Raw genomic sequence first — 17,737 nt, forward strand, 5'->3', positions numbered from 1 at the left:
AAATCCAAGGGACATCAACCACGCCAGCTTTGTATTTGCACGAGGCATAAAATTTGCTCATATCAAGCATTTTATATAAAATAATTCCAAGCTTGCTATTGCTCTCGTGGATGCTGTTATTTCATTCTTTTCTTCTGTTTTTTTCTCAACTGTTGCATTACACTTGACCACAATAACAAAGGCAAAATAAATATAGAAGGCAAAATAATGTCATTTTGCTTTAAAGCAAAGATGGAAAGATTACAGCAATTATAAAAAGTCAAAGAATTATCACATACAACAGAACAGTGGTTAGGAGAAAATGATGAAAGGAGAGACTGGTACTATTTAAAAAATCAGTTTAGCTTCATAAGTGCTAATTTGTAATCATACCAAAACCTGAATGATTACTCTGGCATTTAAATGTTCTAAGATATTAGTGAGAATTTAACACAGTACTTCCTAGCAGTTGAAAGTATGTTCAAAAAACAAAGACAAATCTAAAGGATTTAAGAGGTGACTGTGACATAATTGAACTAATGCTTCCATTTTACTTGGAATTTAAGCCAGTGGTTATTAAAAAAGGGTTTTCATATCTACTACGGGATCTTGTTTTATCTGGCTCCTTGACGTATTTTTAAGATAAAAATACATGTGTGTTTCTTCAATGCAATTAAGACAAAATATAAGAAAACTAGAATCTTAACACTGTCACAGGAGGAGGCAGATAAATCAGTATGGATTGTGTCATGAAAACAGATAACCACCTCTATCAGCCTCCAACTAGAGATATTTAAAATTATTGGCACAAATGCATTACAGGAAATTTTAACATTATGTGAAAAGATACCATTCTAACATCAACAAAAGAAGAGTGGATATTAAAATTTATTCTTCGCCTCCACCTTAAGCAGAACTCATCAGCCCTGACTAGACAACAACAAAAAATCAGGTATCATCATTTCTAATAAAATTACTACAGTTAACCGACACAGATATATATTTAATATTTTCCTGTTAAATGAGAAAATACTTTAAATCAGAAAGGTTACTCTATTATTAAATAATATCTGTAACAGAATATTCAATCCTTAGACTTGTCAGAATGAATGTTTTCCAATCAATTCATTTAGCTTAAGATAGGTTTCAAAAATACAACTCACTGGCTATTCAAATGATTCACAGAGTTACTTAGGTATCAAATTTAAGGTCACTGTACTTTGAACAAATGGCATGACAAATCTTTTTGCCTGAAGCTGGTAATACCAATGTTCAATTTTATTCCACATTTCTAGGCAAAATTTGTTAAACTAGATGTAAGACAGAAAAATGCTGGAGAAGTCTGTTACTTTAATGGCATATATCAAAACAGCACTGAACTAGAAAGGAAAATCTGGAGCTTTATAAAAATAGTCAATGTAAAATAGATGTTCTATTCAAGAATATCAAATGTACAAGATACTGTTCCTTCCAACTTTTTGCTATAAAGATTTGGTTAGAATAATGCACTATAAGAAAACTAAAATTCTATTGTAAAAATTTCCTTGCTGCTTTGCATCAAATTTACATTTAGATAAAACTACCATGAAATATGCACATCCTAACACAAGGATGATTTTGAGCTGGCAGGACCTGAAATTCACAGTCTGACTCTGCCCAAGAGTCAAAACTTTAATATTATTATCTGGAAATATTTGCTTGAATCTTTGACACCTAAAAGAAGGTCGACGTTATACTACTGATTTCAATATTTAGTATAAAAAGTTCACATATACATCATTTTGGGGATCCTATCATGAAACAAAAGCACTTCCTTGCTGTCTGAAGTTATTCCAATCAACATGTCAGCAATTTTGAGTGTAGCCTATTTTCTGCTGTACTGCCTTTATTATTTAATAATATGTACTATTAAAGATGGTAGAGAGCCAAGAAGATAAACTTGGGTAACTGCCCAACTAAAATGTGTACTCTTTTTTTTTTTTTTAATGTTTACTTATTTTTGAGAGAGAGAGAAAAAGACAATGAGACAGAGACAGAGTGCAAGCGGGGGAGGGGCAGAGACAGAGGGAGACACTGAATCTGAAGTAGCCTCCAGGCTCTGAGCTGTCAGCACAGAGCACGATGTGAGGCTTAACTCAGAAACCATGACATCATGATCTGAGCTGAAGTCAGGCGTTTAACTGATTGAGTCACCCAGGCGCCCCAAAATGTGTGCTCTCTATAGGTAACTTAATCTGTGCCAGCTCATAACATTTTTAAAAGCCTGAAGATTTTTACTCTGCTCACAAATATACAGTACCTACAACCGCATTAGCACCTAAAAGAACTATAATACTAAAGCAATCTTACTGTCAATTTTTTAAAAACTACCTTAGCTCGCCATTCTCACAGTCTGACTTTTTAAGCTCCTATCATCTGGACCCATTTTAATTTGCATTCACATATGTTTAAAGGAGCATACCAAGTCTTCAATATTGATGAAATGCAATTTTATCTCCCATTTTCTTACAATTTACATAGCATAACTATTTCTTGGCATTTTCCCTTCTCTGGCTTTCCTTTTAAAGGCTTTATTTGTTGAATAATATAGACTAAAAATTAAAATAAAGTTGGACTTTCTCCCCTATTCATATGATCTTGTAAGTTTTCAAATCATACAATCAGAATAAAACACCATATAGAGCAAACGCCGTGGGAGGAAAAAGCAAATTTTCAAGATAAGTTATTCTGGAAATGTTGGCATTTTGAGAGTGCTTACAATAGTAAAATTTAGAGCAGTGATTTCACAACTTTTCTCCCCGTGTGACACTCATGATGGAGTAACATACTCCTGTATAATAGCCCTACAGACATTTCCTTGAACGTGAATCCCCAGATCCTTAAACAATTTCTTTGGGATAGACACTTTTACGTGTAAGTTTTGTGACACAGAATATGCACACTAATAATTTTAAACATATTGCCAAAGTGCATTTTCAGAGGCAATGCCAATCTACACTTTCAATAACACTGTGAGAATGCCCACCAATGGTTAAGTATCGGTCTACCTGATATGTTTAAAAAAAAAAAAAAGGTGGTATTCCATTGTTGTTCTCTATAGCAATACTACATTTTTAACCCAAAAAAAGTGAGTTTGTTGTAGAAAGAAATCATTCTGTCATTCAACCATTAGCCCTGATTTTCAATGTTACTATACATCATAACCACTTAATGCTTTTATGTAAGCTCATGCTCAAGTCCCCATTCCAAATTTAACCATCTCTGGAGAGAGACCAAAGGAATCCTCACTTTTAAAGAGCTCCGAAAGTGATGCCGATGTATCCAGGATTAGCAATAATCTATGTATATAATAATAAGACCTGCATATTCCATACTGGAAATTGTCTAAAATTAAGAAATTATTCTTAATATATTCTTCTATTAAAAATTAAAGACCAAAATTGTGACATATAGCTATAGCAGAAAACTCATTAGGATATAAGTCCAATGGGTTGTCATGGTTACTCACTTATTTTAGAAAATGAGAATTAATCATAATACTGTGTGCTGCTGACATAAAAATACATCTAATATTTTTAAAACTCTACTATAGTATAACACACTGAAACCGAATTTCTCAGTAATGTCAGCTTGTGCTGACTGCCCTTAAAATCCAGACTAAAAGCAGTGTTTATCAGATAAAAACATTTGTGAAATGCTTTTAGTCCAGGCATACCTTGGACTGGCAAATCTGATGTTATTATAAATCATTTTAAATCTAAATATTGCCAAAAAAGAATACCTTTTTTTTTCTTCAAAAGACTAGCTAGGATCATTTATCTAACTAATGAGTTATACATTATCTTAGTTATACAGAGAGAGGGTACACACAGGAGTTGAGAGTATCACTTTGAAATAAAACAGATACTTAGGTACTAGAATTTTGACCGTTAACTTACTATCTGTGGGCAAATTAATTAACCTCTCTGGACTTCTGTTTTCTTACTTAGGAGATGCGAAACTTACAGAGTTGTAATCTAGCTCCACAGGTAACATGCTAAAACTACTCTCTCCTTCATTAATAGGGTGGTACTCAACGAGAGGATTTCTGGCAATACCTGGAGATATTTTTGGTTGCCACAAGGGAGGGCAGTTGTGGAGGAGGAGAGAGGGGCTACGGAGATCTAGTATGTTAGGCAGAAATGCTGATGAACAACCTGCATTGCACAAGACAACCCTACCCCTAGCCCAGGAATTCTCCACCCCCAAATGTCAATAAAGTTAAGAGATGAATATGTAAGAACCACCTGTAGTTGTTGACGCAAAAGCTACCTGTATAGTACGGTACAACTAGAGCGGTGTTAAATTTATTCATTCAAAAAATATTCACTGAGCATATATATGCTATGGTCAAGCACTAGGCCAGGTTCCACTTTAAAGTATGTCTTCAGTCTTAGAATGACTGGGCATTTTTCTCTTCCAATCTTATTTGCATCAATCAGCTTAGAACTTTCTTGTCCAAAGAACAACCAATCACTGATGCTAAATGCACTTGTACAAAGGGAAACATTTAACAGCTAGCTGTTTATTTGCTTCCAAAATAAAAGGGTTACAGAATCATTATTTCAAGATTTCATGATTTATAAGAAACTAAAAGATTATCTAGACAGAGTATATAAGAATTTCCAAGCAGGGAGCCTGAATACTTTTCCTCTGAAAAAGCTTCTCAGATGATTTCGACACATACAGTCCTCTAACTTTATGGAAAAAGAGGCACAGTGACAGTATCAAACCCACATTTGATTTAAACTTTTCCTTCCAGGAGACTAAGGACATATATATTCAACTGGATAGATCCACTTCCTTTGCTGTGAACCCTGTCATATAACATATTTTAGGGCCAAACACTAACTTTTAGCTGAATATAGCTCCTATAAAAGCATGTCCTTTAATGGATAGTAGTATAATTAAATATAGTTTTCTTTTTAAATAAAAGGAAATTTTACAAAGAAATTCCAGGAATTTCACAGGAACTTTAAATCTTGTAATTTAGAAGTATGATTATTAGTCTTATAAGGGAAAGAAAAAAAACAAACTTACTCTTCTACTGAGAAAATGTCTTTATTAGTGTTACAAAATACACCAGTTTGCATGCACACAGAGTACTCTCCCCTTCAAGATGACATTGTTATTATACATATTACATACTGTATATAGCAACACTGTTATATACAGTGGTTTGGGTTTGGCCCTCCTAACATAGTAAGAAGTAATGACAAAATATTACTAGCACAAAGACAAGAAAAGACAGAGGAACCCAATCAAGTAGAACACCACAAAAATTATTTATCAGACTAAAACATTTTAGAAAACAATGTAGGCAGCAGGATACAAAGAATATTTCTTAAAATTGATGAAGGTACTAAACTAGGTGTCTAACAATCTTGAGGAGCTAACAGATTTAAACAGAATAAAGTGAAAAACAAGGTAATTCACCAAAGGGAGGAATAGGCATGAAAATATAACTTTCAGTGATACTTAACTACACACAACTAAATTCATTTTTCAAGTTTTCTTCTTTCTTACTAGGTGTTCAGACTAAGACATTAAAAAATTCTCTGGGTTACAAAAAATATATATATAGACAAGTAAAACTTTAATGATTTTTTTTAACTCAATCTAAAACCCAAAATTTAAGGCCAGAATTTGCAGCAACATGGATGGAAATGGAAGGTATTATGCTAAGTGAAGTAAGTCAGAGAAAGACAGATACCATATGTTTTCACTCATAGGTGGATTCTGAGAAACTTAACAGAAGACCATGGGGGAGGGAAAGGGGAAAAAAAAGTTACAGAGAGGGAGGGAGGCAAACCATAAGAGACTCTTGGATACTGAGAACAAACTGAGGGTTGATGGGGGGTAGGGGAGAGGGGAAAGTGGGTGATGGGCACTGAGGAGGGCACCTGTTGGGATGAGCACTGGGTGTTGTATGGACACTAATTTGTCAGTAAATTATATTAAAATAATAAAATAAAATTTAAGGCCAGTATTATCTATATTTTCAAAGAGAATCATAATTTCCAATCAACCTAGGATACCTAAGCATTCACTGCAGAAACATTCAAGCCAAACACTATTAAGAGGGCAAAAAAGAAATATGAAAAGTAGAGATGGGTATGAATAAAAAAAAGTAAAAACAGTAAATACTCTTACCACTCTCCTAATCTAGCCAGTTAACTAATATAAGAAGATAACGCATTTAAATAATTCATACATATGTATAAGTTACACATGGAATTTTTAAATACCGTCTTCAACAAAGGAGATTTTACATTAAAAATAACCTATTAAAGAACTCAATACACAATATCCCTAGCTCTAGAAATGGAAATAATACCCTGCTAAAGCCAGGTTCAAGTTAGCTTTAGGTCTAATTCCCTAGTGTCAACTTCTATTTCCTCCAAAATATGAAAATAAGAAACCACACATAATGTGGTCCTTTGAAAATTCTTTTTAAAAAAGAACAAAACAAGCCATTAATGTTTTAAAGTATCTTTAATGCTATCACTTCAACTCGAATGAGAAAAAAATCTCATTTAAGTTTTAAGACTTCTACAAACTTAATTCAAATGACAAAGCTAATCAGAACTTTCATAAAATGACCTTCATTAATCAACATTAGAGGTAAATTAAGACAATCAAGGCACCATATCATATTTATCTTTCATTACAATCATTACAATTCTAAAAACGCATGTAAGTTTAAATGTCTAGATGCAACAGCTGTCCTGGCTTCCGTATATCTATAACTTAAAATCCTTAATCCTAAATAACTCAGAAATCAAATTCAGTTGGACCAAAAATAAACAGTAATTCAATGCCAGCGGACAGAGAGTTAAAGGATTAACCTTCCTCAAGAGGAGGGAGGGGAGAGAAACATTCGGTTCTAGAAAAGAGAAATAATTTATTTTAAAATGATTAACTCTGATTCAGGTTATATAGAAGTACTATAAAAGATGACTATTAAAGATTAAATTGAGGCAAAAATAAAGCAATTTGACATGTGTGTTTGCTTTACTAACATTATTATGTAACATGTTGAATGTAAGCACACAGGTATCTTACAACGTGCTTCTCCAATATTATTAAAGACGACATAATTCAATTATATTTATATTCAGTCACAAATATTTCAACCTTAATAAGAAATAAAGGCAGAGAAATATAAAATATATTCTAGGACATCCAAGAGGAGAGGGAGGGAGAAGAATTATGTTATTAGTATTCATTATAAATTCCAAATGAACTATACAATACATAATTTATCTTAGGATCTGGGGTAAGGCTGGGTGGGGACAGCAAACTGCAAAGAATTTATACAAAGTAGCAAAGGTCTTTGTGCTTAGTTAGAGAAGGGTCCTTCAAGAAGAACTGCAAACAGGTGAATAAAGGCAGATTTTAAAACTTAGAAAACACTGATAACCAAAGAATATGGGCTCCATTCTCTGATCCTCATAAAATAATCTGGACTCTCATCCAGCAGACAACGCACGTATATACTGTTTCTAACTCCTTGAGGCATTCTAAAACATTTAAAATAAGATGAACAGCCATCTCCCTCCATTCCCTACAAACTCCTTTTCTGGTCCGTCCCACAAAATTTTTATCATTCTCACACACCCACAACCCATTCATGATTCTCTCCTTCAGCTGATAACCTCTATTTCACTGTGAAGTATGAGAAAGGTCGTTTGGTTGGAAGTTTGCTCATCAGGGGAAAGGATGTACCCAGTCAATTCTATCTACAATGAACCCAATCAACCCAGGGTCTGGATCTTGGCATTTCATACCACCTCAAAAAAAAAGTTTAAGTTTGATTCTATTTTCTCTCTTTACAGCACTTTTCCTGTCCCACTGTCACAGCTTTGCTATGAGCCCTTCCCTAGCACATAATATGTCAAACCTGTTAAGACTCTAGATACCGTCTCCCTTCATCATCAAGATTCTGCCAAGAGTAGTCAATATTTGCTGTCACTATTTCCTCACTATCCAATGTCTCCTTAACAGACTATAATCTGGCATCTTGTTACCATTAGTCTACTAAAACTAAGCCTAAGTGACAATTCTTAGTCATTTTTTACAGTCATTATCCTAACTGACTTCTGTGACATTTAATTCTCCTTATTATTCTTCTCCTCCACTTTCTCCTCTTTTTCTTCCCACTGTCTGTCTACTTCCTTACCAGACTACTATTCTTTCTCTAGCATACCTATCTCACCTGCTAACATTTCCTAGCATTACAAACACTATCAAGATGAGTTCAGCTACAGAAGCAGTTTTTAAACTTTTGGGTCTCAGGACTCCTCCACAAACTATTAAAAGTGTTGAGGACCCCGAGAGCTTTTATTTATGTGGGCTATAATTATCAATATTTACTATTCTAGAAGTTAAAACTAAAAAAGTTTTGAGACACCAGAATATACAAGTCATCAGAGTGATGATGTCATCATGTGTCATTACACACTAGAAATTTTCACACTGTAAATTCATGAGAAAATGAAAGTTAAAAAGCCAAACATGTCTTAGCATTATTGTAAAAAAGGCAAATAACGTCTTAGCATTACTATACAAATTGTTCTGACCTTCAGAACCCTCTGAAAGAGTCTCAGAGACACCCCCTTCCCCATCCCCCACCCAGGAATCCTTTAACACTCAAGGATTTAACACCCACACCAAAAATTCCTCTAAGTCTTCATCTCTAACCTGACCTCTTTTCCTGAGGTCAGGAAAATAGCTCCTACCACCTAACTGAAGTACCATCTTCATTTGGTCAGTTCACAGATATTCAAACTCACTGTTGTCCAGAATGTAATTCATTACCTTCTAGGCCAAATCTATGTATCTTCCTTCTGTGTTATCTATCTTCATCAAAGGCACTAACATTCACCTAGAGCCAGATAACTTTAAACAACCCTAGGTTCTTCCCTTTCCTTCTTTAGCCTCATTCAGTCATCAAACCCTACTGATTCTACTTTTATAATCTAGTAGAATGTGAGAGCTTGTTAGAAAGGCAAACCCCCACTCCAGACCTAAAGGCGTAAGGAACCGTTGGTAATTCACTTGCACACTAAAATTTGAGAAGCATAAGCCTGGATGGTGGTAATATCAATAATCAAAGTTAGAAAATCTGAAGGAGAAGGCAGAACCCAAAAGGTAAACTTGAGAACACTTTAATTAGCACCCTGCCCACTTTTTTCCCTCCTACTATTAAACTGTGGAGGTGAGCAGTTTCGTAAAGGTGGCAGTATTCCTTAACTAAATGATCTTCCCAACTTAGGTTTCTCCTCTCTCCCAACTCTATTCTCTGTACTGCCACCTGGGGGAGCCTTCCTCATCTCTACTTTGCGTTTTGTTTCTCCTGCTTAAATGGCTCGCCATTATCTAGACCAAAGTCCAAATTCCTTAGTACAAAGAACAAGGCTTTCAAACCCTGATTCCTACCAATCTTTCACCATCCTTGCATATCCTACCTACACCAGAAGTCTGCAAACCAGGTGAATCACACAGGCAGATTATGTTTTTTAAGCTTCTTGGGTGATCTAAAGTGCAGTTGGGGTTGAGAACCACTACACCACGTCTTGAACAAAACTATTTGCCATGCTTCCAGGCAAAAGCAAAAAGCGTATCATAGTCTCTCTGCCTGCCTTCTCATACTTTGCCCTTGTGTTCTGGGATGAATTCATAGCCTTTCTAACAACTCAATCACTATCTCTTCTTTAAAGGAAGACTTCTCTTTTCTCCCCTCTTCTCCCCTGCAGGCAGATGGAATTGGAGGGTTCTTGCTCTTTGCTCCCATACCACCTTGTACTTCTATCATAGCATAATCTACACTGTTTATGAAGTAGTCTGTTCTACTAGACAATGATCTCATGTGAACCCAGGGATTGTATCGTATCCATCTTTTATATTCTCTGTGCTTCGACACAGAGGCTAGAAGATAACAGATATGTAATAAATGCTTACTGAAAACACAGCAAATTTTTGGAGCCTATCAAACAGACCTAGAATGATGTAAAAAAAAAAAATGAAGCAAAAACAAGACCAATCTACTTCCTATCTACTAGGCAATTTCATTAACAAAGGGAAAACTCTCTGTTCTAAATTCTACATTTAGTAACAAAAAGCAAATCTATGTATGAAGTAATTCACATCTGAGCTGAAATGAAAAATTTCAGTTGAAGTAGATTCAAATCAGCCTAACAGTGAATATCAGATGCTTTCAGTTTTAACAGTACAAGGATGGAAAACAGAAGGGTTCTGGGTATCTGAAAAGAGTACTGGGTAGGAGGAAAGAGCCCAACTGAAGAAACAAAAGCTCAGGATATATATTAATATGCATAAATAAAATGTGGAAATAAGTAACAGGAAGAAGGGCTAAAAGAACTGAGGATGCGGTAGGGTAGAGGTGGGTGGCAGAGAACTGCTATTTTTTTTTCAAATAAACTTCTAGTACTGATTGTTCATAAAAACAAAAACTATTATTTAGGAAAACGTAATGGATCAAGGGATGGATTACCAAAAAAATAAAATGACACCAGAAGACAATGAAATACTACATAAACTTTACTTCGAGGTGTATCAGGAAAAAAAAAGCAGTACTCCACCCTACAATTGTTTACTCCCAACAACTTCATTTAAAGACCTACAAGTACCTGTATTTTGAACCGTGTAAAATTTCATCCCAAGGAAATTCATTAATTAAAGTATCTTAATATAGAAATAAAACCTGGAAACCATTTTCCAGATAAGTAGCTTCCTAAATGATAAGACAAAAAAATTCCTTCTTCAAATCTTAAAGAAAAAGTGTAAGCTGTAGACCTTTCCAATACTGTGCCACTTGACTTAATGATTAATTTTTAAAAATTCCAGATACAGAACACAGAACAGCAAAAGCTCCAAAATTTTAAGACTTTCTATTCCTTCCTGAAATGTCAAATTTCTATACAAATTAAGCTAAGTATATGCAATGGTTAGCCAAATTGTACTTCACTGTAAATTACACTATAGTCTTAAAAGAAAAAATTTTAACTACAAATACAGCCAAAAGCGACTCTTAGAATTCTTTAAAGGGAAGTGGTACTTTCTTATAGACTCATTCTTTTAAAGAATTGAAATACTCTATTTATGGCTTATATTGGGAGCATGGGTACCTATAAAGGACATGGAAACATATAACTACTTTAGGTGATCTAATTACTAAGTTTTGCCATTAAAAAAAATCTCTCAAAAATATCAGATTTGGTGAAGAGAAAAGGGAAATATCTAAAACTATTTTATTACCCTTCATAACGTAACAGCCTATGAAAGAAAAGACATGTGGAATTACTAAATAGACCAAAATCTGGAAATATCAAGAAATGTTCCAAAGTCCAGGAGATATAAAGTGAAAACATTCTTGATGTAGCTTCTGAAAAGCTGTACTCTGACTAAATCTAAACCTACACTTTGTAAGGACTTAATGTAAATGTGCTAATTTGAGAACAAACTAAACTGCGATAATCTGGTGCTACAGGGGCTACTAACGCTTACCTCAAGGGAACCTACTGCAGATAAAGTCCCGTCACTTGCACAGTCCTTTCAGCTGCCTGCCAGTTGTCTCTGTGGAAGGGAAAGCCTGATGAGTGAAAACCCTATGCCACACTCCTCTGGAGTGTCAGGGTGCCTGCACAGAACTGCACAAAACTGTCTACCTAAAGAGTCCTAGATGTTTTCAATAACACAGGACTTAAAAAGATGCCACCTTTGACATTCTCTTTCCATGAACACCAAAACCAAATGGCTAAGAGTTACTAAATGCTAATGACCTACTGATATTATCAAAGAGATATATCTACACTAGCCCAAGTAGGAAAAAGACTAAAATGGATCAAAGAGAAATAAGTTAACATTGAAAGGAAAACACAAACACACATACACACATACACACACACACACGCATGCGTTGAAAAGTAACACAATGCTATAATCTGAGCAGAGGTTGTATCCACAAAAAGTGATGTTGTTGCATCAGCAAGTGAATGCTAAAACCCAAAGAACTTCCTATCTACATATGTCAAAAAAGATGCTATTAAGTACATCATGCCCATTGTTAACTATACCATGGATCCAAATGCCTACTTATAAAATCCCACATATTTTCTTAGTGGGGTCAGTAAGTGGATGGGAGGGGAGAGGATTTTCCAGGTAGTTTTAAATATGAAAAGTGAAAAACAACAGCATGAAATTCCGCAAGAAATTTCCAAAAGAGAAAAAATACGTGTATCTACATCTCAGTTACTCAGAAACAAACTAAGAGGGGAGTATAACAAAAAACAGTGGAAAACTGTAGTACATAGTTCAAAAACCACTTTCATCTACTAGAATTATAAATGGCCAGTAACTGTCTTCCATTAAGAACACTTATAACACTAATGTATAAGTTCAGCTACATAACCAAAGAAACTATATTTTCTTACTAATGCCAAACAGTCTTCAGTCTGAATACTGTGCTTCATAAGGCAGAACAAAAATGCTCCCATCAGAAACTTTAGCATTAATGCTTATTAGCACAAAGATGGGGGGGTGGGGAACTATTAAAAGAAAAAAGGTAATTCCAGCTTTTACTTTAATAGCACCATGTTTAAAATGAAGTTACTTACCTCAGATTCTTTGTCACTTAAAGATCCCAAGCTTCCAAAACTGTGATTAGAACTTTCATTATTTGTTGAGGCCTGTTAAAGATTTTTAAAAAGGTAAAAATTAGGAATAATTTTAAATGAAACATACCACAAAAGGTAAACTATCTTCATAAGTGAAAATAAAGTGTGATTCCTTTAAGCAAGGAAATTAAATGAAGTAAAAATGAGAAATATCAACTTCTTAACACTATAAATATCTTGGAAAGTTTTATCAAGTCAATAAAGATCTGTATTTCAGGAACTGACTTGTTTTAGCTGACTTTTTAGAATACCAAATTCAAGAACAAAGGAACTGGGCTATTACTAGGATAACAAGATCCCTAAAATTAGTACCCAACATATAAAAAATGATGCTTCCTTAAAAAAAAAAAAAAAAAGGTATTACTTGTGCTCCTTAATTCCCTTCACAATCTCATCAAATTCTATTAAATACCATCCACACCGCTTTTCCTTTTTTTATATAAAACAAACCAGGCAATCCTTGGGGTTTTGTTTGTTTTGGTTTAGTCTTTTAAGAAAATTTCTTCCCATCTATACCATTTTAATTGCTTCAACCAAGAGTTTCTACATTTCCTTTAGTAATACTTTTTTAAGTTTATTTATTTTGAGAGAGTAGGGGAGGGGCAGGGAGAGAGGGAGAGAGAATCCCAAGCAGGCTCCATGCTGTCAGCACACAGACCAATGCGAGGCTTGATCCCACAAACCATGACCTGATCGTGACCTGAGCCGAAGTTGGACGTTTAACCAACTGAGCCATGCAGGCACCCCTCCTTTATAATGTATTTTTAAATTTTTTTAAATGTTTATTTTTGAGAGAGACAGAGAGAGCGAGCGAGCAGGGAAGGGGCACAGAGGGAGACACAGAATCCAAAACAGGCTCCAGGCTTTGAGTGGTCAGCACAGAGCCCAACTCGGGGCTCGAATTCACAAACTGCAAGATCATGACCTGAGCTGAAGTCAGATGCTCAACCGACTGAGCCACACTGGCACCCCTCATTATAATACTTTTAAACAGTGATGGGATGACATTTGCTATGTTTCCAATATGTTTCTATGATGCTCATTATTTTGTAGACTTTTTTGGACCATCAGCTTTAGATCAGTGTCTTCCAGGAGTGTTCAGATCAGAGGATGACAGACTATGGCATATTTATCAAAGATGATGCATGAATAACCTATGTGTACAGGCAGGCCAGTTGATATCCCTGTTTTTCTCCACTTTGTTAACAGTAGGAGCTAATCCTACTGTTAAAAGGTTGGAAGTTGGCCTACAATTACTCTTAGGCTAACTTCTAAACTGATGACTCTTGAGTCCTTGCATACATGTCTAGTACTATGCTGGACAATGTAAAGGCTGTTTTCAACACAAACCAGCAGTGAAAGTCATTAAGATTCAAGCACTATTTGGAAGAAGGTATAATTAGAGCAAGATTATTAAACACCATAAACAGCCATTAAGAAGTGATAAATTAGATTCAGAAACAATGGAGGCTGTACCATGTTTTTGAAAATCCCCAAATCCTCAGATAAAAATATAAACCCAAAACCACAGACAACATTTACAACAAAACTGGCTGACAAGGAATCTCCATGAATTCCCCCAAAAGAGAAGGCAGGGACAAATCACCAATAACCACAGGAAATGCATCATAGGAGAGGAAGCAAAAGGAAACAATGACAGATCTGAGAAAAGAGACTCTGAAAACAGCAATTTAAGTACAATGGCTGTCATTGGAAGGGTTTCTGTCCTTTCCAACAGGGATTAAGTATGGGAGGACCATGGTGAAGTGTGTGAAGAAGTTGGAGCAATCTAGCCTCTAGCTACGAACTCTTAACACATCCCTCATAAAGGTATCACAATGAGGATAAACTACTGGGTGCAGAATCAAAATTGAGCACAAGAGGTACAATGAAGATAAAGGAAAGAGAATATTCAGATAAAAGTGAGGAAGGGAGCAAAGCCTAGAAATTTCAGAAAGCAGATGCCACACTTTTGAAGAGTGCCCAAAAACAATAGCAGAGAGAGCTCTGTAAGAAAAGCCATTCTAAACCACAAAAACGTAAACAACCGAAAATGATGTAGGTCAATCCCATGAAGTTATCATAAGAAAAAGAAGAAAAAGGAAACATGGGATAACATCCTGATAATAAAACCATACCAGGAATACATATCCACAAAAGAGTATGAAAACTATACCTACTATTTCAAAATGAGCTAAAAAACATTACAAAAATGACTCAAGACATGAAAGAACATAAAGCTGGTTTCAAAAAACTGAGATTTCAGGTTAACAGAACTCAGGAAAATATCAGAAATAAGAAAAAAAAGTTGCAGAAATGAAGATTAAGCCTGAATGAATGTAAGAGAAAATACATACATGTAATGCTTCAAGAGAACTAGAAGGTAAAAAGGAGAAACATTTCTGAAATTCAAATGAAGGGATAAAAAGGATTGAGAAGGCAACAACTAATGAAGCAATAAAAATTCAACATTCAGGTAAAATAAGTCTTTAAAGAATAATACCAGAAGAAAACAAATAGTAAAAAGTGTAATTCAAGAAAATCTCCTTGAAAATTAAAAAAAAAAAAAAAAAGGAAACTACCAACAGAAAAGCACATTGTACACCTAAGAATACCAACCCAGAAAGCCAATATCAAATTTTTCTAAGGAAACACTATATGCTAAAAGAAAATGGAGTAACATACTTAAGATATTCAAGAAAATATAAATGAAGAGTTTTATATTCAGTAAAATGGATTTTGGGGACGCGTGGGTGGCTCAGTCAATTAAACATCTGATTCTTGATTTCGGCTCAGGTCATGATCTCACAATTCATGAGTTGGAGCCCGTCATTGGGCTCTGTGCTGGCAGGGTGGAGCCTGCTTGGGATTTTCTCTCTCTCTCTCTCTCTGCCCCTCCCCTGCTCATGCTCTCTCTCTCTCAAAATAAATAAACTTAAATTTTTAAACTGATTTTTAACACATAGAAGGCACTGATAAACTGTTATCAAAATGTCGGAAATCAATACTGCTCCCATGAACCTTCCAAAAGAATCTAGAGAACAAGTATTAGATAACCAAAATGAACAGAATTTCAACCTAAAAACTAATGGGATGCAACATTATTTACTTGTTGATAAAGATTAAATGAGAAGTACAGGGAAGAGAGCATAAAATATAATGGCTAAAGCATGTCAAGTTGTTAATAATAAAATACTGTTTTAAAATAGGAGATGGAAGAGTATGGAAAGCACAAGCAAAAATGGTAACGGTGTTTGGTAATCACTTTGGTCACTATGATAATACAACTATTATTTTAAGACTGCTATGTGTAAGATATGGAAAGGAGTGAATAACTATGTGACCTTCTATCATCTGCTTTATGTCCTTGAGAACCACTTTTAGTACAGAAGAAAGAAAATAGAGATGTTAAGTAAAAACCTTGTAAGTTCCAATTTGAATTGGAAGTATAAATATAAATTCATAAGGTGTTTTTAACTTTTACAACAAACAACAAAAAAAATAATGGAGATTCTGTAACAAGTAATAGAGTATCTCATCATACCAACATTCCCTCAGATAACTATATATTCTGGAAAAAAAATAAACAACAACTACCTGAAGGTATCTGAGCAACCAAAAGTAGGCAGAATCTGGATAGGATATAGTATCTGGAAGAAAGGAATAGAACTGGGTGGGTTTCCTATTTCTACAGCTTTCACCTGAAGAAAGGTCCTGGTCTGAACAGCACAGAACAGCTGGAACTTGGTCAAAATATGCAGTCTTACCGGCCTGAAAAAACAGAGGTTGGAGCTACTGCAACAGCTGGAAAGTGAGAGGGCATATGCTGGAGGAGAAATAACCACAAAACAGAATCCCATATTCTACATATTAACTCTACCCATGTCTATGGCTGGTCACTAATATATACATGGGTGAAACAGACTCTAAGCAGTCCAAATAAGGCTACAACAACTAAACAGAATAGTCAGCCACTGTCTCCTGTGGGGAGAGACAGCCTGGAGTTTAGTCCAGCCAAAGTAACTGCTTGTTAACACAAATAATTTGTTAACACAAATAATGACCAAAAAATCAACTTTCTCCAGAAGAAGACACCAAACCCCACAGTCACTATAATGTATCATTTACACTGTGAAGGATATAATACAAAATTCTTAAACATAAAAAGAAACAAGAAAATGTGATACATACTCAAGAGAAAAGACAATCAATAGAGACCAACCACAAGTAACCCAGATACTGAAATTAGCAACAATCTCAAAGCAGCTACTGTAAGTATGCTCAAGATGACAAAGGAAAATATGCTTGTAATAAATGAACAAATTAGAACTTTAAGCAGAGAAATATAAAAAAGAACCAAATGGAAATTCCATAACTGAAAAATTCACTCTCTAAAATAAAAAATTCAATGAATGGGCTTAATAGCAAAATGGAGAAAGTACTGAAAAGATAAAAAAATTACTCAAACTATATAGAGAAAAAAACATTTAAAAAAGGGTTGGCTCTTGGACACTGAAGCAGTCTAACAAAAATTTACTTGGAGTCATAGGAGAGGAAAAGGGGCAGAAAAAATATGTGAAGAACAGCCAGAAAATTCCAAAATTTGGTTACAGACATAAATGTACAGATTGAAGCAGCTCACTGATTTCTCCAAACAGAAATACAAAGAAAACCATAACTATGTACATTATAGTCAAACTACTGAAAACCAAAACTAAAGAAAAAAATCTTACCACAGTGAGATATCACCTCACACCTATTAGGATGGCTATTACCAAAAAGACAAGAAATAACATGTTGGCAAAGTTGTGGAGAAAAGGGAACCCTTGGCCACTGTTGGTAGGAACGTAAACTAGTACAATTCAGAACATTTCATCCTAAAGCAGCAGAATATACATTCTTCTCCAGTGCACATGGAATGTTCTCCACAACAGACCACATACTGGGACACAAATCATCTCTCAACAAGTACAGAAAGATCGAGATCACACCGTGCATATTTTCAGACCACAACACTATGA

At 34.9% G+C, this 17,737-nt stretch overlaps 1 protein-coding gene across 1 annotated transcript in view; it reads right to left on the minus strand.

The window, feature by feature from the left end:
• Positions 1 to 17,737, minus strand: part of TLK1 (tousled like kinase 1) — a 147,060-nt gene that overhangs the window by 69,710 nt on the left and 59,613 nt on the right. Inside the window, exon 3 of the mRNA XM_011285316.4 lies at positions 12,657 to 12,728. Within this exon, the coding sequence (XP_011283618.1) occupies positions 12,657 to 12,728 (72 nt within the window). The remainder of the gene's footprint in view (positions 1 to 12,656; positions 12,729 to 17,737) is intronic.

The sequence above is a fragment of the Felis catus genome, chromosome C1 (assembly GCF_018350175.1).
Source record: "Felis catus isolate Fca126 chromosome C1, F.catus_Fca126_mat1.0, whole genome shotgun sequence".
NCBI classification, from domain to species: domain Eukaryota; kingdom Metazoa; phylum Chordata; class Mammalia; order Carnivora; family Felidae; genus Felis; species Felis catus.